General features: G+C 38.4%; 1 protein-coding gene across 2 annotated transcripts; it reads left to right on the top strand.

Annotated features, from left to right (window-relative positions):
* The first annotated feature begins 6150 nt into the window (after window positions 1-6150).
* On the top strand, window positions 6151-25893 carry ZNF326 (zinc finger protein 326). Of its 2 annotated transcripts, XM_031614706.2 has the most exons (13): window positions 6151-6375; window positions 6858-6932; window positions 12171-12300; window positions 14357-14762; window positions 17394-17592; window positions 18130-18164; window positions 19041-19128; window positions 19325-19439; window positions 20600-20747; window positions 20960-21059; window positions 21600-21730; window positions 22547-22642; window positions 25174-25893. In XM_031614706.2, the coding sequence occupies exons 1-13, from the start codon at window positions 6360-6362 to the stop codon at window positions 25333-25335; spliced, it is 1701 nt and encodes a 566-aa protein (XP_031470566.1). In that variant the 5' UTR covers window positions 6151-6359; the 3' UTR covers window positions 25336-25893. The 2 variants fall into 2 exon arrangements, with proteins under 2 accessions (XP_031470566.1, XP_031470567.1); XM_031614707.2 differs by lacking the exon at window positions 6858-6932 and having other exon boundaries at window positions 6152-6375.
* Window positions 25894-26518: the final 625 nt, after the last annotated feature.

The following is a 26518-nucleotide window of genomic DNA, read 5'->3' as shown; positions in this document are numbered from 1 at the left end:
TGAATGGCACATTGGTATCTCAGCTATCCTCTGTAAGAGAGGGGTAGCATCACTGAATCTGCTTAAAAGCAAAGTTTCCTGTGAGGAAAAAGTAACTGAGTTTGTGATCTTTCTGATACATAAATATATGCACAAAAGGTCTGAAAAACATTTTCAATGTATGTATGTGTTTATGTTAATTATATGTTTGTCTTTGTCTTGAAGGGCAGGGGAAGGATGGGGGTAGGTATGGGATGGATATTTCTAATGAGGGAGCAAATAGTCAACTGACTGTAGTGCCCCAGGACAACTTACTGACAGTGGGCTGGCTGACAGTGAGCAGGCAATGACCAAAGACTAGTCCAAGTCAGTCTTTGCTTAGGGCACCTACATAGCTATGAGTTACTCAGCATGGAGGCTGTAGGGAAAAAAAAGCCAGTCAGAGTCCTACACTTGTCCAGCAGCACTCTCTTGCAAGACTAAGTAACGCTAGAGCTGGCCTTCAGGGAGTGTAAAGGAAAAGTAAGTTGTAAACCAAAAAAGGAATAAGCATAATTGCTCCTAAGTATTTGTATGCACAAAAATTAGAGCACTTCACTAATAGTTTTCCAATTACTAATAGGTTGCTCTATAAAGATCCTTTTTCCTCTACGGATGTGTGATAATGGAGCCAGTATTTCTATTCCCAACAAACCAGCTGCTGGAAATCATGCCAAAATCAAACTAAAGCCTGAAATGTGTTCTGTTACACTCAGTTCTGTGCCATTGTGACTCAAAAGTTAAAGCAATTGCTTTTTCTGGTGACTGCCAGCTGCTGCTTGAGGGTTGCTGATGAAGCTCCAGCGGGGCCATAGCAGCACACGAGCTCCAGCAGATTGGTGCTAAGGTGCATCTGAAAGTTTCTAGTCTTTTTTCTAAAGGGGTATATAACTTAAGTTTGGTTGACTTTTCATCTATGTTCTGAATGTTTGATTTTTTTCTTTTTCCTTTTATTTATTTATTTATTTATTTATTTATTTATTTATTTATTCGTTGTTTGCTTGTTTATTTTCTTCGGTTTGTTTTTTGGAGGTAATAGATAACATCACTAAGATGCTTCTGCTTTAGAATATTTCCACTCCCTCAGGCTGAATTTTGGGACACTTTTTATGCTTGCATTGGACAGTACATGCATACAGAGGACATAATATGCCAGCTTTGGGAATACCATATTATGGCTCTGATTTATGCTGTGGTGACAGACATCAGAGCCCACTGAAAGCAGCATGGCTCTGGGTGGTTACCATGGTTCTTCAGCTCGGCTCAGATGGAAAGATCTGATTCTGTGTTAACATCTAAGGAAATTAGATTTCTAGAAAGAATAAATGTGATGTTCATGTTCCTGTCTCATTCTCCACTGTCCTAAAATTCGAAGAAGGCTGTCTCTTGAAAACGTCACATGTGAGTGGAGATGGATGTTAACAATTAATACATCTATATTCCACTGTTGTGAATACTGTTTTAACAGCCTGGGTAGGCTTTAGAGATGTACGCCTGTGGATTTAAACATTATGTCAGTCACAACTGTTCTAAGCAGGGTTAAGAGACAGATAGCTTTCATCAAAGGCCAGAAGATTGACCCTCACATCAAGTATTGTCAACGAAATTTGTATCAACTTCACTGCATTGAAATACGGAGGATTTGTTAGGATTAGTTGCTAGTACCTGGTTGCTAACCACAGATAGCTGCAGTTGATAGGCATTTTACACAGTTCCTTCAGCTTTTAGACACCGCTTTAGATGAAAGGTTAGTAGAAAACACAGCACTTGGAAAGTAGAGGAAAGGGTGTGGGTAGTTGCAGCATCGAACTACAGAAGAGCTGTATTTCACAATAATTGTGCTGCTGTGTGTGCTTGGATAAATCACTGATTGTTCTCTTATCCCTGTTCTACTCTGAAGAATTTACACAAAAAAAAAAATCCACCAAAACACAACAAAACAAACACAAGGAAGTAGCAAAACATGAATTCAAGAGCAGAACAGGATTGCACGGGGAGGTTCTGCACTGAAGTGAAACATTCATGTTTTGGATCATCAGGAACTACTGAAGTACAATACTGTTCTGTTCCCTTTCTCTTATTATGTCTCCATTTTGTTTTGCTTTGCTTAGATTAGATTTTTCCTTTTTGGAGTCCTGCAGGGAGAAAAGAAGGAGCCTTTGTTTTAAAAAGACTCAAAGTAACAGTGGGCCATTGATCATAATTAAGTCTAAAATAATACGCTTTTGCTGACCTGTTTGTATTGAATCCAAAGACTTGTATGTTATACCTGCTACAGCCTCACTCTACCCTCAGATCCAGTTTCTTCTCCCAGAGTTTCTGCTTCTGGGGCAATAACATTAAAAGCCCAAATATATCTGTGTGTTTTCAGGGCTGCATGTGAAAGCCCTCACTCCTCTGTCTGGTGTCCGGAGTGTTTATTTGATACAAGAACAAGTTTTTCATCATTGGATGTTCTCTTCTTCATGTACTCTCTTTTCTTTGTCAGACTGTCCCCATAAAAACCACCTCAGTTTTATCTCTAACTTTCTCAGATGATAAAACGACCCATAGGATAGCAGCAATTCTTACCACAACATTTGGGTGTTGCATGCAATTTCTGAGTAACTTTGCCATGTTATATGTGCATGGGCCCAATTCAGAGCTTCCTGACATTCGTTCACATATGTCTGTGCTGATTTCAATGATAATTGGTTTCTTGGGGCACTGTATCTAAGCTTTTGTAGCCTGATCTTTAGTGTAACGTAAGTAACATAATATAGAGGTTTAACCCTGTGATGCTGTGCAGTAAGAAAAAGAGAAGTGTGTATTCTTGTAACTTGATTGGCAGTTACTACTATTAGTGTTCTGCTTGATTTTTCTTGACTCCTATTTTCCTTGCATCTCCTACTGCATTTGCTTTCCAGGATGCTCCAATGAGTAAATATTCAGATGGATTAGTCACAGAACAAATGTTCTTTAGCAGAATAATGGAGAGATTCACAGATGCTTCTTTTTGCACATGTCCTACAAATGGGGACTCCTACATGCTGTTGTCCTGTTTCTACCCATTCTCTGTCTGTCCGGACACAGTTTAGCCAGCCTTATACATCTAAAAGCGACTCAAATTAAACCCGAAGTCTAAGACTGGTGGTGTTGGATTTCTAGGAATATTTGGTCTCCTTTCAAGTCCAGAGGTATTTGTGAAGATCTGCACAGGCACTGCAAATGCTTAGTACTGTTTACTAATTTGCAGTAGATCCTGCAAGTGCTCTCTGGTCCTATCCACCAGGAGTTCAGAAGACTTTTAGAGGTCTGTGATAGTTAAGAGTAACTGAAAGTAAGGAAATGTAGGACCTTGGAAATCCTTTCTCTCTTAGGTGCATACAGGTGGTGGTTGCTCCTTAAACCCCTGAGTCATAACTTTATTTCTTACTTCCTTGCCTCTGGTCTTTCTCCTGAACCTCTCATAATAATTTCTCTATCATCTTATCAATCTCCTATTCAACCCCAGTATTTACCCCTCAGGCACTCCCTTTTAAATCCAATTGTCATTTATGCAGTAGTCTCTTTATCTTGTGTAGCTTACTGGAGAGTTTCTTCTGTTGAATCCCTCAGTATGTTTTACACCAGGGCAACAGCTAAATCATTTGTTTTTGATAGTCTTAGGAATAACTGATCCAGCTGAATCAAGTTTTCTGGATCTTTGTGTTTATTTTGAATAACCATTAGACAGATATCCTTCCAATGAACACAAATCTATCTATTCTGCATGGTATCCTCCCTTCAGAGCTGCTTACTCAAAAGAATTTGCATTAGCAATCTCACTTGGTTCAGCCAGATTCAGTGGAAATGTGTGAGAATGCATTTAGTGCATTCCTTAGTAACTCATCCTGCAGCATGTACAGAATTACTCAAGCAGAGATGATACTTAAGTTTTGACTGCTGCAAGTTTCAGGCCACCTGGGAAAATCAGTTTATTCTCACTACATTTGTACTGAATTGTTACCTGGATGCCCTTGGGTTCTGTGCACTTATGTGGATTTATGTAATTGCTCACTTTTATGTTATTTAGCACAGAGAAAAATGCATACAGCTGTGCCCACACATTATCTTGCATGGGGAAAAAAATCTTCAAGTATACTGTTCCTTGAGAAGACACACACAGTGTTTGTGCCAGGTTGTGTGGAAGGTGTGTGCAGGCCTTTGGCAAGCTTGCTAAGATAAGAAGCACCCGGCCCTCTCTGCAAGTGCCTTGTAGCAAAACCCCTTGTACTGTACATCAGTGCACTCAGCTGCTCATTCCTGTTCACAAACACAAGACAGTGTGTCTAGTGGAGTCCAGAATCTGTGTTGCAAAGATGATACAGAATCACAGAATTGCAGGGGTTGGAAGTGACCAGAAGAGATCATTATGTCCAACCCCCTTGCTAAAGCAGGTTGTCTGTAGGTAGTTCCATGCTTGCTCTTGGTAAACGTCATCACATTATCTTCTGTGCAACTCTCCAGTCTGTCCAGGTCTTGTTGAATGGTAGCACAACATTCTGGTATGTCAGCTGCTCCTCCCAGCTGTAAGCAAGGGAGGATGCAAGAAACTCATGCATTTTGCACAGTAGTGCAAATGTAAATGGATGAGTGCACAAACAAATCGGTATATGGACTGTTCGGCCCTAGAAATCACTGCTTTGCCCAAGTGTATCTTTGGCTGAGAAGTCAACAGTGAGGCTAGAGGAAAGACATATTTTGGATTGGACTAACAGTTTTATCTGCATATATTTCTCCCGTGATCATGGGGAATAGATAGGAGCTCAGCTTTAGCAGAATGCCCATCGAGGAAATCCGCAGCCTACAGTGCTCCTCACTCAGCTGCTTCCTAAGCCTGTGACTTCGCATCTGCTGCCATCTAGAGCTTGGGGAAGGAAAATGTCTGACCGCTGTACCAGAACCAAGTTTTAGTTTAATAAAAAGCTTGGACTCTGGACATGGGTGAGTCAAGTCTTCCTTTCCTGCAGTGAGGCTTTTATTACTTGAGAGATGCAGAACTCCAGGTTTTGATCCAAGCCTGTCATCTACTGAAGAATGAAATAAGTTCCTTTTCCCTGACAAGTTAAGAAATAAAGAGATCGTGAATTTGCTTGACATTACAACCGGAAATTATGGCTATAACTTGTCCTTAGAACCAGAGCCCCAGATTTTCTGTGTCAGATGTGCCCACTGCCGCTTTTACATGCTTCCCCTCTGTGCTTTCAGAGATGTATAAAACATTAAGAAATGAAATGTTTTTGAGCATGTGATCCTCACACAAGACCCATTTTTTGTTGCATTACGATATGTCTGGGGCAAAGTGTTTTTGCTTTTGTTTTCTTTTTTTGTTTGTTTGTTTTTTTTAACCCTGAAGTTCTTGGCTGCCAAGAGGAGGGCAGTGGTGCCTTGCAACTAAGTTGAAACAAAGTCTGCATTTACCTTTGCCCTGTTTCAGTGTTTCCGTGCAGCCTGTTGCATCAGATAAATACCTCCTTCTAGGGTTTAGAGGAACTGAATACATGTTAGGTTCATTGAAGGGAAGGAGATGGCTTAAATAAGAATTTCAGTGCCCAAGAAGGGTTATGCTTCAGCATACAATTACTTGTGTTTACTATTTTGGGGGAAAAGAGTAAAACTAAGGCCTTCTATTCATAGTTATTTACTAGTTTACCCCAGGAAGGCCTGAGGCACTCCAAAGAGCCAGCAACACATGAGGGCAGTGCAGCCATTGCGGGAGCAGGACAAGGGGACAGCGTGAGTGCCTCTCTGCTGGTGGTTTGTAACATCACCAAGCTGCACCTCAGATACTACTGAGGAGATGGGTTGCGCTCCCTACCACACTGTGTGGAGCATTGGGAAGCAGCTCCAGGTGCTCACTCCCATCAAATTGCTGGAGGAGAGCGTTTTCTGCCATAGCCCCCGTGTTTTCACTGAGGGCCGAATACACGTTAGGGAGAAGAAAGGCGTGGCAAAGTTGCGGCTGTTTAGCCGCTGATAACCCCGGTGCGCCTCCAAGCACGACAAGGCTCGCTGCCATAACGTAAAATGGCGGCTGCCAGCACCTAACATGGCGGCCGCGCAGCCTCGCGCATGACCCCGCAGATCCGGGCACCCCGCGCGGCACTCATAAAGCGCCGCCGCCGGCACGGACCTTCTCCTCTCCGGCCGGGCTGTTCACGTGACGGTCGCGCACGGGCCAATCGCCGCGCGCCGTGGCCCCGCTGCCGCGCGCAGGGCCCGCCTCGCCTCGTTGTGGTGGAAGGCGCCATTGACGGAAGTCGGAGACGCCGCCGCGGCCGCCAGCTGCGTGGGAGCAGGGAGCGGGGCCCGCCGCCGCCATGGACTACGGGGAAGGTGAGAGCGCACCCCCAGAGTAAGGGCAGGGCCCGGCCGCCGTCCCCGCTGCTGCCGCGGGGTCCGGCCGCGTCTCAAGATGGCAGCGGCCGCTTTGTTCCGCGCAGGACGGAACCCCACCGGCACCCACCTCCTCGTCCTCCTCCTCCTCCTCCTCGCCGCCCCTCCCGGGCCGGGGGAGCTGTGGCGGCGGCCGGCGGCGGGAGGGCTGCGCGGGACGAGGGCCTCCCGGGGCGCGGGCGGGCGGGGGCGGCGCGGGCGGGGGCGGCCCTCGGGGGGCGAGTGGGCGGCGGGCGGGCGGCGGGCGGGGGCGCGGGCAGGGCCGGGCCGGGCCGGGGGGAGCTCGGGGCGAGCTCCGTGAGGGGCCGTGTCAGGAGACCGGAGGTCCGACAGGAGAGAGAGCCGCTCCGCCGCGGCTCCCTGTCTCTCCCCTCCAGCTCTCGCTAAGCACTAAGTCATTCTCACTGACCCATCCTCTCCAGCTGAAGACAGAGATTGGAGATTCCCAGATACCCCCATGCATTGTGGTGTGAACATGCCCAGTGGGTCAGTCTCAGGTATGAGCTATAAATAAATCTAACCTGTAAAAAGCGTTGGGGCTGAACAGTCAGTATTTACAAAAATAATAATAACAATAAAAAAAGGGTTATTAGAAATACGTGGCGCGGTATGACTGCAGATGTTGTGTTCTGGAAGAGGATAGCTGGCTTGGTGTTTGTCTTGGGCATGTCAACATGGGCTCCTGCACGTTCCCAGTCAGAGCTGAGGTGTTCAAGGAGCGGGGATGGGGGGATACACGCTTTCTTACGACTATGCTTTTTGCATAAGTCAGTAATCTGCTTTCTTATGGACTGCTGTATTTTATTTTCACAACTTATATTGAAAAGAAAAGGGTATCAATGAGGTTTTAAGGATTGCAGAATCATTAAGGTTGGAAAAGATCACTAAGGTCATCTTGTCCAACCATCAACCCATCATGTTGATGTTGGGGGTGGTTCCCCCTTTTATACAGCTGTGGGAAAAAGCAGAAGTCAGATTTTTATTTTTTTGAACTTTGCAAGTTTGGGAAGGAAAAAAAAAGCATATAAATAAATGTGATAGAGCAGAACTTAGCTTTTGTTTATGTGTTATCAAAGTATTGTGTACATACAGCTGAAAGGAATGTATAGTTGTAAGATGAGTAAGGTTATGAGTTTAGTAAGACTCAAGTAATTCTGACATTTCATGCCAGCATGCAAGCAAGTACCAAGAAGTTGTTAATGTGTTAATATAAAAGCTTTGCCATAAACTGTACCTAAGCTTTGTTTGCAGATATCACCAAATAAGTATTTACTATTGGATCTCTTGATGCACTCGCTGGCTGTTATGTGGAGTAAACATGGATTTACAGAAGCATCTTTGGTTGCAGTATGATTGTTTTTATGATGTACTCCTTGAGTCTTAGCTCCTTTGCCAATAATACTGTTTTTGAATTATTTGTCTTCAGAATGAAATAAATAATGAAAAGCTCTGGCCCTATTTTTTGTAAAGTTTTTGTATCGGTCCATAATTAAATTTCCCTTAGATATTTTGTAGAGAAGGTTCTTAATCGGCAGTTTTTATTATCTTATTCAAATGTTAACTGTAGTCAATAACCAGAACCTATTTTTCTGAGATCTGATGATAGTAGCATTAAAATGAATGTAGGCTCATCCTATGAGAAGTAACTGATGGAACGTATATTGTACAATTAAAATATTGCTTCAATGTACCTCTGCTATACTCTTTCTTATGATATAAGTAATGTACAGCTTAATTATAATAATTAAACAAGTTAGTTATGATGTATGCAGCTTTAAAGATTTGACATTAATGTTTGTGCATTGTATATACATTAGTAAGGAATAAATGAACCTTTGTTTTACCCTGATTCTGTACAGTAGGCTGAAGGCCTATTTTGCAGGGGGTCCAGTAGATGGCAACAGAGGATGAATGTTCAGTGCTTTCATCTTTGCCTGGGTCTTGGCTAAGTGCTTCCTGTTGGAAACTTGTAGCTGGTTGGAAGCATGCCTTTCATTGGATGGTTGTTGATGACTGTGATTCTGCCGTTGACCCATGCTGATGATTTGGTTGGAGACATGGATGATGTGGCCTGTCAAATAAATTTTATGACAATGTTAATATTTTGGTTTCTATAACTACTGTCCTTGTAATCCAGAGGGGTAAACGACTTTTGCTCCAAATCTTAACATTCATATACATGGTGCCTTGGCTTACGTGGGACTTAATAATGCATTAAATCTTCTATATCTAATGACAAGGTTGTGATCTTAAAGTTATTAAAAAACAAATAAGATGTCAATGGAAAAAAGTGCTGCTTACTGTTGTGAATCCTTAAGCTTGTTGTAGTCACTGTGATTTACAAATGAAAAATATTATAGGCAAGTAGATTTTATTTCAGATCTGTAATTGTTTTTATTGTTTTAAGATTACTGAGATTAAGTTTTACTGAAGCTTTTCATTATTCATTACTACAAGAACTTTCTCCCTTCTTACATGCTCCATGGGGATAACGCTGTTGGGAACTATATCACTTCTTTGTGCTGTGAACATTTTCATTGTCCTCTAATCTTATTTTCTTCTTTACAAGCATCTCTGTCTCCTAGAGTCATTTGTACCAGTGGAACCTTATTCTTATCTACTATGTGTTTATCATCCTACTTCCTGAGGAAAACTGTTTTCTCTTTGCTGTATAATGAGACATTATCTTGCAGCAATTTTAAATCATCCACTAGATTGGGCATTTTTTTAAAATTCTTTCCTTAAACTGAAGGAATACATGTACGCAGACATTTTAATTTGTAAATGGGACTTGCCTTTTGGTGACCCAATTTTTTTAATCTTAAAGGTAATGTATTTTCCCCCCTTTGTTTTAACTTTTCTCCCTTTTCCCCAAGAACCTTTAAATATAATTTGGAAATGGGAAGTGGAATTGTTGTTTGCTGTGCTATTCCTGTACTTTAGCTCACTGTCTCACTCATCCAGCTGTATTTGTGCGTGAGGCTGCTGATGCCAAAACCTGATGCATTCCTCCATCAAACTGTTTCAGATACTTTGTCAGTGACTTCATCAGTTCAGAGATTTACTCCTTATTTAAACTTCAGGAGTGACTGTGAACTTCCTTTTTCCTTCTATTTCTCTTGAAAGTATTCATAGATATGCAGATACGATACTTCCTCAGAGCTTTCCTTTCTAAACAGCTACTCTTTAAACTTAAATAAAACCCAAGTAAAAAAACTTCAGAATTGTTTTCAGTATGAGACATTGTTCAGTACAATTCCCAGCTGTGTTTTTTTTCCCCAGCATTTAAGAATGTGTTCTCTTAGCACATGAAATATCTTCCCATTTTACTCTGTGCATTTCTGCTGGTGATGATAGCTGCTGCTAACATGACAGTGATCAGGGAGCAGGCTGCAGGCTGAAAAAATTGTTCTGTGCAGATGTTTTTATGCTCGCTGGCTGGCTTTGGTGAGCAGGAGAATCAAAAGTGGTGAGTGCGATGGGATATTGATGTTGCTGTGGTCAGGTTTGTGAACTCAGACTATTTCTCTTGAGACTGTAATAATCAAAACTGTACAAGTGATTCTTATTTGGCTATGTGCAGATGATATTTACTGGCTTCTATATTTCCCCCTTTCACCTCTTAGGATAAAGCATATCTGGAGAACACATTTCAAAGTAAGGAAGAGCTCAGTGCCTGAAAAAGCATTACACTTGTTATTTGTATGCAATATCTTTGCCAAGCTCTGGGCACGAAGCATAAATGTTGTAAATCTTCTTTGGTTAAGTTTATGGCTGGCAGAATGACCAACTGAGGCCAGTGGTTGGAACAATAGCTTCTGCTCAACAATCTGGAGCAGCTAATGGTAAAGATGGAAGAAGATGGTAAAAGCACCTGTTCTTAGGCCAGGTCAAAGAGTTGTCTGCTTCCTGCTTTGCCCATGTCCTGCATGTCACCCAGTCCACTTGGGGATGTGAAAGGAGTAACACGAGTACTTCTTGGATATACTTATATGCCTTGCCTGATTGGTAGCTTAGAAACTTTCTGTACCATGGAAATGCATGCAACTTTTCAGTAACATCTTGTCGAAGAGCAACTCTGGGACTTAAATATCTGTTTTGTGAGAAAGCATCCGATTGTGTTTTGTTTTTGTTTTTTTTTTCATTTGTTGCCTCCAGTTTCTTGTAGTGGGAAGCCGTGCAGGTGCTGACTTCATGTCACATCTTTGTACTTCTTTCAACTCCCTTTTAAATCATACAGCATAGGTAAAAGGCAGCCCAGTAAGTCTGGGTGGGAGGAATGCTGGATGCTTACATTGGAAGTCTTATTGGATTCCTTAGTTTAACTTCTTATGCTTGAAGTTGATGTTATGTGATTAGTGCTTTCAGCAGCTTTTATTTCCTACTTTGCTGTGTCTTTGTTGTAAGTTCTAAATACGGGAATATTCAGTATGACTTCAAAGTTCTAGAAGTATCATCCTTAACTTTCTAAAAAGTGCGTGTGCTCATTGAAAGAAAACGACAGCAACAACAAATCTCCATTTCTTGGAGGCTGTTGAGGTTCTTTAAGAACATCCGTGTGACAGTGTGATAATCAGATAAATACTACTTGTGGAGTTTTCTTTCTTAAGGGATGTAAGAGAGTAACTTGCAACATTGTTCTGATCTAACGAGAAGTTACAAGCAGGAAATATTTTATATACTTAATTCATTGCTACAGTTATTTCCATGAAATTGATGTGTACACGGAATTACTGTGTTTCTTTAAATGGAGAATGTTTCTTACTACTTCACTTGAGCTTACTGTCTTATTCTGGAAAAGTCTATCTTGAACTTGGAGATTTTGAAATGTCGAAACTACTCTTGTCACTGTGCGCAAATCTTTTTGTGGTTATATTTTTATTCTTCCTGCATTTGCTGACTGTCTTTCTTTGCATTACCTTCTCTAAGAGGCTTGACTTGACAGGCTATTTTAGTGTTGGTCAGCACTGGGAAGCAGTTTGGGTCACGCAGATACTGTTGAAGGGAAATGGTGTATGCTGTGGGAAGGCTGGATCATACTTGTTATGCAGATCTATGGCGCTATCTTAGAGCTTTTACAGAGCACTTACAGTGCTGGGGAGAAACTTGGTTCTTTTGCCTGACTTCCTTACAAGATACAAAGATGTCATAAAGTGACATCAGCTATAAAATACAACCATCTTTGTGGAGTTGGTCAGCTGCAGCTCAGTGCTGGTTGTGGTGGGTTTTTGTTGGTGCTAGAATGGAGAAAATTCTTCTGACTGGAGCCTACATACAGTGTCTGCACAACAGCATGATATGCGTTGTGACCTTGAACTAGCACCTCTGTCAACATGTGTTTCTTGTGGCATTGTATGGCCAGGTGTCTGTGAACTGTGTGTCATACTAGACAGTGGGAAATGGTCATCATTCTGTGCTAACTTCTGATGTTTTCATCAAGCTTCATTTTAGTTCTCTTAATTTAACTTGTGTCTAAACTCCAGCTGATGGAACAATAATCCTGATCTATTGGGAAAAAAGTGATCTTGATTTCAATTAAGAGGTCTTTGTATGATGACAAAGATGCACGGCTTCCCTCAGCACAGTAGTGAAATTAACTCACAACTGAAAGTTTGGTATTTTGTTTGTAAGCGCTGTGGCAAAAATTAAATGGTTTATTTAAGAGTATAAGCTAGGCTACTAAATAAGACTTCTTTCTTGCTTTCTTAATAAACGTTTTTCTGCTCTTTTTTTAGACATGGACCGTGATTATGGGCATGGAGGCTATGGTGGCCCACGATCCATGGACTCTTACCTTAACCAGTCCTATGGGATGGAGAGTCATGGAGGTGGAGGAGGAGGAGGAGGTGGTGGTGGTGGTAACAGGTAAAATGATCCTTCAGTTCTCCCAAGAATTGATTTAATCCAATTTTAAGTTTAAATCATTCTGCTCTCTAACTTAAGTGTTCCTGAGGCATGTTGTTACGATTTTTTTATGAACACTTTTGTTCTGAATCTTTGTATTTGTTAACTACTGGCAAATATTTAACTGTAAAAGTTAGACTGTAACAATCAACACTTGTGGAAATGTTTGATAGTGAAACAATGTATCTTTGAATGAAAATGGATTTTTTATTTTTTTTGTAATGGTTAGTAATTCGTAGCTGATTGGCCTGACATACTGTTTCTGACATAGCAGATTAGACCTAATTGGTTTAGTGCCTTAGACTGAATCTATCAACATTCCGTTTTCAAGGAACATTTAGGATATGTGCTCTTTGGTTTGAATGTGGCGTGCTCAAATGATCTTGGTATTGAATCTGAAAGTCATGTCCAGATTATTTCATTGGCAGGTACTGATTATATTCAAAATTGTGTGCTTGTTCTAGGCTGCTTTGAAAGATGGATTGGTCTAAAAATAAATTTTCTGGTGCAGTGGTCATAAAGTTGTGTATTTAACGCTAGGATATTATTCCTGTTGCTCTTTCAGATTAAAAAAAAAAAACAAACCCAAAAAACCAGTGAGAAGCAGCTGATTTGATTTAGGGTACAGTATCATATTCAAAAAGCATGCTTTCCAGAGTAGTGATTCAATCTCAGAAGAAATAACACGTGAAGAAAACTTTGATAATCTGATGGTTTTCTTGTGTGCGCCTTTGAATTCTTGTCCGACTCTAGCCAGCCTACACTATGATTCTTCTTTGTAGTCACTGCAGTACCACTGGGCAAGGACAGAACTAAGTAGGTAGGCTGGAGAAATGTTGTGTTTTGCTGCATGGTTCTGTTAAACATTTTAGTTCAGTTTAATTTGTTTATTGATGAGCATTAAGATTGACTTGAAAGTCTGAGCAGAGATTCAGGAATGAGCTGTACCTACCATACAGTAATCTGCATATGATTGATGTTGAATGTCTTTGAACATGGAAATACCTCTTGCCATGTAACGTTTATATTGTGCATGGACTCTTTCTATAGATAGTGTCATTTTCTGTGTAGTTCTGGGTCTTCTACAAGATGTTTTAAAATGAAGGTGTTCAGTTTCCTGTAGATCCCAGGTGCTGAGTCTGTTCTAGCTTGTATTTTATCAGTCAAGGGGTTGTCTATCCCGGCTCCTGCTGAATCACCTACTGTAACTCTGTAGGGATACTATGTGTTTCCCTTCCAACTGGTTACAAATACAGATGATATTCAGCCTGACTCTCTCCTAAAGTAAAACAAACTTAGTAAATAGCTAAAGATTTCAGCTCCTTGTTTCTTTACTGTGAAATTTCAAAGGCTGTATTTTTGTTCACTGTGCATGGATTGTGATAAACCTCAAAAATCCTGAGTTGCTAGACTTAATGGTCTGCAAACAAAAGATATATGTGTACTGAAGATGGTGAACCTTTAACGGGATACTGAATATTTCAGGGAAGGAGATTTCTAAAAAGTATTAATATGAATGGAAGAGCACTCTAATTTTTCTTTAAAATCAGAGTTCTGGGATGTTTAAGACTCACAACTGTACCACTAAAAAAAATTTTCTCTCAGTTGAGAGCTAAGCCACCTTTTAACTGCTGTTTAACTGTTAAACTATGAGGGCATGATTTTGAAGAAGGGAGAGTTTGACTGGCCTGTGAATGTCTGCAGGTGATTATTGTCATGAGACTAGGGCTGGGCTCTAATCATATTTTAGCAAATGTTGCCGAAAATTTTAACTAAGCAAAGTTCATGCATACTGAACTTTAGAATTCCTTGTAGCAAAAATGGCTCAGATAGCTTTCTATCTGGTCATAGTGTCGCTTGCCCAGCCCTAATCAAGATTAAACAATAACACAAGTGTACAGACCAGTATAGTAGTAAATTGATTTTAGTTGATAAATGTCAACTGATAACTTGTCTTTTGAAATGTATAACTTTAGTAAGCTTACTTTTTTTTCTCCTCACTGTGCAACTTTTCCAGGTTTGGACCTTATGAGTCTTACGACTCCGGGTCTTCTCTGGGTGGGCGAGATCTGTACAGATCTGGCTATGGTTATAATGAACCCGAACAAAGCCGCTTCGGAGGTAGTTATGGTGGTCGATTTGACAACTCCTACCGGAATAGCCTTGACTCTTTCGGAGGTAGAAACCAGGGCGGGTCTAGCTGGGAAGCACCTTACTCCCGTTCAAAATTGAGGCCTGGGTTTATGGAGGACAGAGGAAGAGAGAGTTACTCTTCCTACAGCAGTTTTTCTTCACCCCATATGAAGCCTGCACCTGTAGGCTCTCGGGGGAGAGGAACGCCTGCTTATCCTGAAAGTGGATTTGGAAGCAGAAACTATGATGCTTTTGGAGGACCATCAACAGGCAGAGGCCGAGGCCGAGGAGTAAGTACAGAATCTTTTCAGATTCTTTTCACTAGACACTCTTTTAAACCCTTTCAAGACCACTGCTATAAAATTGAGACACTGTTCAATACAGTGTGTTGTGTTTTTGTTGTCCTTTTTTTGTCCAAGCAAACTGTCATGGTTGATGTTGTTTACCCCCTTGAAGCTGTCTTCAAGTAGAACGCAGTCTTTCTCTTTCGAAAGTAATGAATAATAGAAGACTAGTTGATAAGGTTTATTAAATCTCTCCTTTTGTGTGAAAGGTGAAGATAAAAGTAATAGGTTTGGTCTAAAAGGGATTAAAAGGACTTGCATTTTTCCTTGTAAACACTAGCATCCTTCTTGCTGGTGGGGAAATTTTTGAGTATTGTAAAAGTTTAATTCAAAGCCATTTGAAGTTTTGAGTAGGTTAAAGGTGCAATGTATATGCAAAAAATAAAACCCAGGTTGTAAATGCTAGAGTAGTTTTTGTTTCCTGTAAAGGTAAAAATCTTAGCTAAATCTTTAATATGTTCAACATGTGCTTGTATATTGAAAAATGCACATGACTTGTGTATTGAAAGAATGATGAGGAGGAAATTGTGAAGGTAGGTGGTTAGCTGTTACAAATGATTCTCATTTAAAATTGAAGCATCATTAAAAGGGTCATCATCAACTTGAAATCAGATTCTTTCACAGACCTGAGATTGATTTCCAGGTAATGTTCCTAGTCCTCTTAATTGTGTATGTTTTATTTAGCAGCTGTGTTGTAACTCTTTTTCAGCGACTTCCAGGATAGGATGTGAAAAGTATGTCAGTTTTAAACATACACAAATAGTGGTTCACAGACAATTTGGAGCAGTAATGCTTAATGTTAAATGACTTAGAGGAAAAATTGGAGTTAATTAAGAAATCATCTTGGCAGAAATATGAAGTTTAAGTTGATGGTGTCCCTTTACATTGGTTTTATAATCTCAATTCTGATATATATATATATATATATATTTTTAACTTCAAAGCATAAAGAGTTCAGTGAGTGCTTTTCTGTCTATGCCTCTAGATGCAACTTCACTTTCAAAATTCTTGTGTGCCATGTTTCTTTGGGAAGTGATTCTTTAATGTTAAACTTCACAAGTTGTTTGTAGCTTGAAGTGTAGAGGAAGATTATTTGTTTTTTTTCTTTTTTTAAGTGCCTAATTGTGTGTTGGTTTTGTTTCAGAAGATTTACTTTGCAGCATTCTTGTATACTGTAGTTGCCATATTCAAATTTTAGCTCAGGTTTGCACATGGCTACTAGCTAGCATGTAGCATGGTTTTAGAAATAGTCTGATCTTCTTATTTCTTTACTTTTCAAGCTGAAAGCACTTGATTCCTAAGCTTTGATGCCATCCTTTCAGAACTCGTTTGGATCTGAAAGTTTTGTGCAAATTTTTGACCAAGCAGCCTAATTTCTTCTTTGTTTTTGCTTTTTAAAATCTATCTTTGTAGGCCTCTGCATTGTCCTTTATTACATAAGAACTAAACTACTTACTATATTTAAAATGCATTGCACCTTTAATAGATACTGTTTAAAAAAAAAAAACGTACTTGACATTATTCAAGTGCTGACTTCATATCAAATTTTATATACATGCAGTGTAAATATACATACTAGGTAGTTCTGTAACTATCTCAACTAAATAAATTAACATGGAGTTCTTGTGCATGGACTTCTGATTAAGACAAGTAACCTGTTCTGGTACATTCACTTTGTGATTTAAAATCTGCTGATAAAGTGGGCATACATTTTGTATGTTTGAAGTTATTTTCATGTTCATTTAACTTTGCTAGTGTAGCAGTAATTTTCTTCTCACAGTGATGGGAATATTTCTGCTTATCCAATATGCCCAACCAGTCAGTGGGCTCCCTTCTGCCCTTTATTAATCAAATAGCTGAGCTAGTATTGAGAAAAATGTTAGCGCTTTGGAAAAAAATGGCTGCCTAATTTCTCCCTCTTCAGATTACTCAGAGGTTGTTTCTGTAAACAGATGTCCATAAATGTCTCTAGAGCATTTCAGATATGATAGAAAGCCTTAGTTTTTTCAAATGAATTTTCATTCCTGTTGCTGGCATAGTTTTTGTGTGAAGCACAACTTTTGAGTTCACTGTCATGCATCATCCTGGAATGACTAATTAAAAGAGAGACTGAGCTTCCTTCAAGTTTATCACTGGATAACCTTTATTAAGTTTTCAGTTGCTGATCATTGGGCATATAGAAGTTTCTTTTTTTTTTTTAAATGGCTGTCAACTGGAGTGTAGGGAAAAAATGATTTGGTTAGCTGTTTTTTTCACGGAAGGACAAGTTTTCATGTAGAAAATCTGAAGAGGGAAGCAAAGATGCTAGGGTGAGACTGACAGGCATGTTCGTCATTTTGGACAATGGTTCTGAATAAGCAGAAACACTATTTTTATATAGGTGTGTGTGTGTATTTTACTGGACAAACACCCACACAGCCTTTGCACAAAACATTGAAATTGGAAACTTAAATTTCCCCTGCATTTTGTTCCAGAATGCACGTTTTAATTTGCGGTTTAATTGTAAACACTTGTACAAGTAATTGTTTTATGTCTATTGATTTCATATACTAATACCTTCTTTTCATGAATTTCCAGCATATGGGAGACTTTGGAGGAATGCACAGACCTGGAATTGTTGTTGACTATCATAACAAACCCAGCCCTGCAGCAGTTGCTGCAAGAGGAATAAAAAGGAAAATGATGCCACAGCCATACAACAAACCTGGTGGGACATTTATCAAGAAACCCAAAATGACAAAACCTATTTTGAAGTTGACACAGAAAAAATCATCTAGTAAGTGATAAAGAGCCAACATTAAGTAAAAATCACTACTACTTATTTATTAGCAATTATTTAGTTTTAATATTTAGGAAGAAGTCTTCATGTGCTATTTTGTAACTGTTCTATCTGTTGAGAAGCTTAGTGCAGTTTATTAAGACCTACACTGAAAGGTGCTCTGAGCAATGTAGTGTGGCTGAAACTAAAAAAGTGGATTTCAAGTAACAGGAAACTGATGCACACAACATAGGATGTATTTCAGTGATTTTTTAAAAAATCATTTTTAATGTATAACCTGTCTCAAAGTTATTACTTTCTTAGTTTTTGGAGTTAAATAGCAGTGATTGTTTCTAAAAGTATGGTTTGTTTGTTTCTGTGGATATCTGGTTTTATTTCTAGTGCTATTAAAATATGATAATTGTAGATGTAGACTGTCTTAAATGCAGGATAATATTTTTTTTCCTGGGTAACTTAGCTGCTTTAAAATTAATTGATAGTGATATTAAACAGCAGTTTTGTATTATTTATTTCTTCCTCATTTTATGCTTATAGATATGAAGTCATCTTTCCAGGATTCTACTATAGAGGTAAGACTCTCAGAACTGGAAAATGTTTGATTAGTTTGGAGGTTTGTACAGTATACCTTAATACAGGTAATTATTAAGCTAGTTATTTAAGGACTAAGCACTTAATTATGAAAGTTTTTTGTAAACTTTTTTCCCATTTTATCTTAAACTATCTCAGTTTGGTGGCATAAAATCTTACTGATTTTGAATGAAGGGTGTAACTTGTGCTATATCTTGTGAAAAGTGAATTTAAAATGTATTTGTAGACTTCCAGGCTATTCTCGTGATATAGCTGTGCTGTGAACACTCCCCATATTGTTATGGGCAGTCAGCTTCATTTCACATACCTGTGACCTGGTTGGGATTAGGAAATTTAAGTAGAAAATGATGGGAACTACTACAACGAGAGAGAATAGATCAGACATGGGACATATTAAGGAGAGAAAGTGAATGGAAATGTTATTGTTAGCAGATAGTCTCTGGTAAGGTGCAAAGATTAGTTCCCACTTACAGGAAGATCAGTTGCAACAGTATACCAGAAATGTGATTATTGAGATCAGGGTATGTATCTTTTCTCTGTGTTGAGACTGAAACATCATTTCCTTCTTGTTGACTGAAGGTATTAATGTATTCTCAACAAAGTATTTGTAAGTTTGTGTTCGAAGTCAGAAGGCTTATGAAATTAATTCATATACATATCAAGTGTTAAAGATTAATGTATAACTTGAGGTTACAAGTACTTGAGGTACATTAAGTCTATATGTAGTTACTCTGTACACTTCATTGTATTTGATTAAAATGAAAAAGTAACAAATTATTTGAATTAAAGTGACAAACTGTTTTTTGGATTTAGAATGGCATCGCATCTTTTTCATGACATTTGTGGTTTTAAATTAGGAAATTGAAGTGGATACAAGTGGTGCAGTTGTTATATATGAAGACTTTACAAGGGATGCTTATGATGTTGGGTATCAGACTTTTGGAGGTAAGTCAGTTGGCTTTGTCAGGTAAGGTTTTATAGATGTTGTTTTTGTATGTGAATCTGAGTGAATAGTCCTTTGTCTGCATTTTTCACTATTCCTTGGGTGTTTGTGGCAGAAACATGGAAGGCAAGTGCTTTCCCTGGAAAGATGGATTTTTTGGGGGGTACGTGATGTTTTAAAATCCTTCTGTATGTTAAGATTCCAAAGGAGAAGCTAAAAGTGAAGAGGAGGAAAAGCGGCGAATTGAAGCTAGAAGAGAGAAGCAAAGGCGTAGAAGGGAAAAAAACAGTGAGAAATACGGTGATGGATACAGGTTTGTGTTGTAACTTGTTTTGTGTGCTTTGGTTTTCTTCTGCCTTATCCTTATTGTGTAAGAATGTCTTTGTTCCTGGAAGGCCTTTTTGGACTGATTTTTCAATGAAAAATAAATCCATCAAACAAGCAGAAATAAACAGCACCCAAATCTCTTGATTTAGAAGACTGGATATTCAGCCCTGGGGCCCAAAGCATAAGAAAGAGACATGGACCTGTTAGAGAGGGCCCAGAGGAGATTCACAAGGATGATCAGGTTAAGGGAGCTGGGGTCATTTAGTCCATAGAAGAGAAGTCTCTGGGGGGGGGGGGCTATAGCAACCTTATTGTACTTAAAGGGGCCTATAGAAAAGATGAGCGACTTCTTGTTCAGGGCTGTAGGGAGAGTTCAAGGGGTAACAGTTTCTTTAATAGAGTGAATTTTGATTAGAAATTGGTGAAGAGATTCTTCATGATGAGGGTGGTCAGGCACTGGCATATGCTGCCTGGAGAAGCTGGGGATACCTCATCCCCGAGAAGTGTTTGTGGCCAGATTGGGTGGGACTCTAAGCAACTTGATCTAGTGGGAGGTGTGCCTCCAACCAACCAGGGTGGTTGGAACTAGGTGATATTTAAAGTCCCTTCCAACCCAAGATGTTTTATGATTCACTTGAGTCCTACTGTATCAGGAAGTATATGAATTACTAACCTCTTTCTGACAAACGCATCACTGAACACTTCAGAACCAGCTTAGAATGGTACTGTTTTTGAAGTATATATTTCAGTGAAACAAATTTATGTTAATGTTGACTTAAGCTGATACAAAACTGACCTCATTCAGTTTTGATATGTATAGTGAGCTGTTTTGTAGCAAAAATAGAACTACCTACACATAACTTATCTTAGTTTTGCTACAGTGAAGCATACTAATGACTTTAAAATGTCTAGCAGTTTTTTTCCTACACAGAAAGGTAATTAGTCTTAGAGTAGCTCTTTTTTTTTTTTGGAACTTGTAGTAGATACGCTTTTAATGGTAAAATGCTGGACTTTTTTTTTTCATTTAGGCTTCTGTAAGGAGTACTTTTTCTATTCCATTTCTGATTAGTTTTGTGAGGTCTTCAATCTTTTGAGGGAAGAATGTTCCTTTAATAGTAATATTATTGCTTGCATTTCTCTTGCTAGAATGGCATTTACTTGCTCATTTTGCAAATTTCGAACATTTGAAGAAAAAGAAATTGAATCCCATCTGGAGAGTGCAGCTCACCAGGAAACACTGGATCATATTCAGAAGCAAACCAAATTTGACAAAGTAGTGATGGAGTTTCTTCATGTAAGAAAAGGGATTTTTTTTTTTTACTTGCAAAATACTTTTATATTAGAGTGTAATTAGAATATATTATTTGGTTTTCAAAATATGCTTAATTGATATTGTTATTATATATAACTTAATATTATTCTGAGTAATATTTCTTCTGTAAGTTCCTACTGGAACATAAATACTCACACGTTAGTTTCATAACTGTTTTCTCTGATTCTCTGTAGGAGTGTATGGTGAATAAATTCAAGAAGACAGCTATGCGTAAACAACAGACTAGTAACCAAACAGAAAATGCCCAAGCTGTTGAAAAAGATATCATGGAAGGTGAGCAAATGCTCTTTATGTGGTAGCACATACTGTGGAGATCAGGCTTGGAGCAACAAGGAAATAAACTATTAATATCAGGGCTAAAACTAATTCAGCTGCTTTGTGGAAAAATTGAGGGTTTCAAGGTTGATTTGTTGTATTAAAATGTGTGTTAAGAATATTGGTTATTGTAGATTTTGAAAACCAGGTGATATTTGAGAGAGTTCAAACTTCTGATTGTTGTAATGTTATCTTCCTCTATGTAGGCAGGTAAGTGTTCATGTTTTATAACCTCAGGCATCAAACATAATTGCCTCTTATATATAGTCTGTGGAGAGAAGGCATTGGAGTATCCAGATGAAATACATCCTCTTTCAATGTTATCTTCAGTTAGCCTAATTTTTATGCCTGAATTTGCGTGAATATTCCCCTGTGGTTCATTCTGATGTGTTTAACAATTGAAAGTTCTAACTTTCCTGATATAGAATAACTAATCCCTCTTGTAGTTGTCTGGAATGACAATTCCATGTTAATGACTTGTTATGTGTTCTTTGGCAGGTGTTACTGCTGATGACCATATGATGAAAGTTGAGACTGTTCACTGCAGTGCTTGCAGTGTGTATGTTCCTGCATTGCACAGTTCTGTTCAGCAGCACTTAAAGTCTCCTGATCACACAAAAGGAAAACAAGTAAGATATGGCATATTACTTAAAAAGAAGAAATAATAATACTAAAGATATAATCTTATAGTAGGTGAGCAGAATGAATCATTTCTAAACTGTATTAGTGTTATTTTTCTAAAAATCTAGAATACCCTTTGTAAATGTCTCATGAAATAGCTGGCATTTGAATATCTGTAGTTAATGAAAAGTTGGTGTACTTGATAGCTGTCAGTAGTGAATGCTGAGAAGTTTTTTATTTTCAGGGCTTTTTTTTTTTTTTTTTTGCTGCTATGAAGTATCAGACTCTTATTCAAATTGTAACTGTAAAACTTCTTTCCAGTAAGGTAATAGTACTGATGTCTTTTTTTGATTGTCTATTATCCTTCTAATGTGAAAAAGGTGAGAGTAGTGTAGAATTAGGAGCAGTATGGATTTGGATTCTATTACAGTTTGATATGTTTCTAACACTAGTAGAAGAGTTAGAGTACATGAATAGAAGAATCATCTTAGTTGTCACAATAAGTCAGATTTCCAAACTAACGTATTTCTTGAGCTTGTGTAATTATGAACTGTATTAGGCTGTGATGGAGAAATATCTGTCTATAGATGAGAACAGGTAACTGGGAATGGACAGGTGCATCATTGTTTGTAGTTTGTTGTATAATACTTAAATGCTATCAAACTTAATTCAGTTTATTATGTAGTTTGGACTTAAATGCCAGGAGTAAGCATTTTGTCTTCTATTACTTTCATGATTTACCTTACAGAAACAAACCACAAATTGAAATATGTGACAATTAAACAGGTTTATAATTGTTGTTCACCATAAAATCTGTTTCCTAGGCCTACAGAGAACAAATAAAAAGGGAGAGTGTTCTTACTGCTACCAGTATCTTGAATAATCCAATAGTCAAGGCACGATATGAGCTGTATGTGAAGGTAAGATGTGAATAAGAAAAGTAAAATGCTGTCATCTGTAATATTAGTGACATCACCATTTCATCCATATGGATGGGATTTAACCTCATTGCTCTGTCTCCTGTTTCTGCCATCTTGGTTGTTCACACATTGAGTGTACTGTAATGTATTTTTCCAGTTTCACATCACTGTCTTAAATCATGGAATCAGAGTCATTGAAAGGGACCTTCAGAGGTCAACTTGTCCAACTCCCCTGCCATGAACAGGGACACACTGACCAAGTTGCTCAGAGCCTGGTCCAGCCTGACCTTGAATGTCTCCATAGAACACACAAATCAGAAAGGAGACAAGAACTCATCTTACAGGGAAAATTATGCATAGCCAAACAGCCCTCTCCGAGTTTTAATTCCCTACTGTCTGTGTATCCTAGCAAGCACATCAACCAAGCTGCATGCAGATCTGCAGTTCTGAGTACCACCTGTCCTGCACTGGTGGGAAGGAGCACCAAGCTGCACCATGGGGCCACAGGCTTTAACTTAATTTATTTGCAGAAAAAATGACCACTTTCAGATTTACCAGTTACGCTTTTGATTTTGCATTTATATATATTTGGTCAATATTTGATCAGTCATTTCTATGAAGTCAAGTTTTAGGAAAATATTAGCAGTGTCTTTACACAATACTAACTGTAGAACACAAAACACTTTACAAATGAGTTAATCCTTGTTCAGAAGCAAAGACTCCTGCATAGACTTTGTAGTAAAGTACTGTATATTCTTCTTGTCTAATACTCCTCAGAATTTCTAGAACTCATGGAAGTTTACAGAAGTAGTTGTGATTAAAAAACTTTAAAAGGCTGGGCAGCCTGCGTTGCAAATTCACAGCTTGAGGAAATATAGGTAAATTCATTTTGGCAAGAATGTTTTTTTCTTTGTCCAGATATGTATCTTTTCGTAGTAACATTGTTGGTTATTTTTGTTTATTTTTGTTAATTATGATTAATTGGCTTATAACTTTCCTTGTGCCTAATCAATGGATTCTTTCAGAAGAGCAGTTTTGCCTTGCAGAAATATGATAGGAGTGAGCCAATGCAGAATTTAACTGTAATCCAAAAAATCAAATTCAGTTATGCTTTGAGCAGTTGTGGGTGATGGGATGCATGAATTGGTTTCAGACAACTTCTCTAGGAAGGAGAAAAGGTGACAACCAGATAGCACGGTTTCAAATATTTGAAAGTATTTCCAAGGGTCTCTGCTGGTAACATCTTATGGTTTGATGTGTATGTGTTGTTCTTTACAGCCCCCTAGTGGGGGTTGATGGGATGAGGGATGGGAACTTGCTGTTTGTCAATAGATAAAGGCAAGATTGCCTTCCTAAGGAGGGCACCACCATTTTCAGAGTGCTTCATTGGTGTTCCTTCAGCATTATACACACATGCTCAGTGAGATGTGTACAGCTTCTGGTTATACAGTTTCCTCTCACACTTATCTCAACGTATAAAGAACTGCAGATTGAAAGAGTCTGTTTGTCTTATGCAGCACTTTATGAACCAGTACATGCCTGTAGTTTTCCTGGAGTGGAGTAAACCCTGCTTATGATTGCAAATCAGTGGTTTTAAGACAAGGGACCATTGGGGTGCGGGGGGGGGGGAGTCTCCCAAAACTACCACCAACAAAAATAAACAAAAAACCCCACCATTTCAGAAGGTTTTGTCTATCCTGCATATGCAGAGTAGAAAGAAAACTTGAAACAGGAAAGTCCTGTGAGATTGTTGAATAGACTAGGTACAACTCTGAAAGGCAGGTAATGAATTTCATAAATCCCTTTGACAAGAAGAACAAAACTGCAAGTCAACAACTTCTAATTATTATTTTTTTGTTAATGACTACTGATACAACTTAATGAGCATTCTTTTTTTCATATTACACTGAGTTTCTCTGTGCAAAATTGTGGATCCTGATGTAGCAAGTTGGTGGTGTCATTTTCACATCAGAGTCACTCTGTCAGCTATTCAGACATGAAAGGACAAAGAAACTCCCAATATTTCATGTTACTCATTGATTATTCATAGTGTTTAAACATCTAAAAGAAGTGAAAGTTGAGGTGCATCTTGTTCACAATTATCCTATGAAATAGAGGAAAAAGGCTACTAGAATGGCAGTGTATTCAAAATAGTCCTTAAGATCCGCTTGATAATTTTTCTGGATCAGCAATGAAATGGGTTTTAGTTTAGTCAATATAATTCTGCATTTAATTTTTTTATTTATGGAATTTTTTGCCTTTGGTAGGGTTATTTGGAATTAGCAGTGAATAAAGAAAAGAAGGGATTATTTTAATATTCAGATTTGATTTGAATTTTGGGGGAAAGGAAGCATTTGTAGGTCTTAATAAAAAGATTCAGAAATTTTAAAATGTAATTTTAATTTACTGAATGCTGAATTTTGTGTTTTATATACTTGGGATTTTTCTATGTGCCACTTCAGTCACTGAAACGATAAACACTGTTTTAGTTTGGAACAAATATTTGAAGTGTGTTAAACTTTCTCATCCAGGGTGAAAATCCTTTTGAAATCAATGATCAGGCTCAGGAGCAGCAGACAGAAGAAGACAAGGCTGAAGAGCCAGCTGAGGGTGAGGAAGAAGAGGAGGAAGAAGAGGAGGAAGAAACTGAAGAGCAAACTGACTTTACTTTAGACCACACTGAAGATAATTAAATGCAAGAAAATGAGAAAAAAAAATATTGGGGGGGCAAAACAGCTTTTTATTTCTGCTCTAAAGTGGCTAAGACTTTTTAATAGTCTCAAATGAACGTTGTTGAAGACTCCCCACCCTATGCATGCATTCCATTCTGTGGAGAACTTGTTCATATAATTCCTTTGTGTTTCTGATTTTGTTTAAAATGAAATTAAGATTATTTTAGTTGAGCTTTTTATAGCAAACTGACTGTTAAAGCTGATTAAACATTGTGTTGTATATTTTTTTAAGCTTCCTATTTTTTTGATGTGTGCATTGAAAGTTTGATATAGTTTTTGAACTAATCATTTGGAAGGATCGTCTGGGGGTAAATATTTTAAATGCTGTATGGCATAAGCTTATGATTACCTCAGTACAGAAAGAGTAAACTTCAAAAATTGTGCTGTTGAGTGTGGCTGTTTTGGAACTGCATTGCACTCTGTATAATAGAGTATGTGTTATAATATGCCTTGTAGCTTTTTGTGATAAAATGTACCAGTTTGTAGAAATAAAACATGTAAGAAATGTTACTGTTCGAAGTGTCTATAGTTAAGTATCTCAAGGATTTCCCCATGCAGACTACCAAACAAGTTTTGAATCAATTCTTAATTGATACTATGATTATTTAGAAGTTAATCTTACTGTTTGATGTTAGTTTTTGTTTCTTTCTATGCATTCAGACTACACCTAGCCTTTTCATCTAAATATGGTAATATTAATAGAAATAACTGCATAATTTCTTGTAGCCATCATGGGTTTTTTTCTGAAATGTCATCATATATGCAGTTTGTGCTCCTTTTTGGGGGGGAGCATCTGTGTTAAATTGTAACCATTGCTGCGTACATATGATGAAGGCAGAGAGTGGAATTTGCTTGCTACTAGTTAGTATGGCTTGCTTGAAAGATGCCAAGCTTTCAGTTGGTTGAATAATATTTCTTGCTTAAAATATTTTTATTTCAATTCTAAGCTTTTCTAAGCTTGAAATAACTGAGTACACCCTAGATCTCTTAAATTGTTGTTCTTTTTAAGATTAGGATACGATTCCCATTTGCAATACTTCTTAAGATATGATCTCCCTTCTGCCTTAGAAGATGGTCACTTGATCGCTTATCTTTGTGTTCTGTTTTTAGATCCCTTGCTTTTTGGGAAGATGACACTGATTCC

This window comes from Phasianus colchicus, chromosome 9, assembly GCF_987193195.1.
Source record: "Phasianus colchicus chromosome 9, bPhaCol1.hap1.1, whole genome shotgun sequence".
Classification (NCBI taxonomy): domain Eukaryota; kingdom Metazoa; phylum Chordata; class Aves; order Galliformes; family Phasianidae; genus Phasianus; species Phasianus colchicus.
This window is presented reverse-complemented; position numbering and strand designations above follow the sequence as displayed.

Coding starts and splice junctions, on each gene's coding strand:
- ZNF326 (XM_031614706.2), top strand. Junction 14,763..17,393: donor GCAGAGGCCGAGGCCGAGGA/GTAAGTACAGAA, acceptor ATGAATTTCCAG/CATATGGGAGACTTTGGAGG. Junction 18,165..19,040: donor TCCAGGATTCTACTATAGAG/GTAAGACTCTCA, acceptor GTTTTAAATTAG/GAAATTGAAGTGGATACAAG.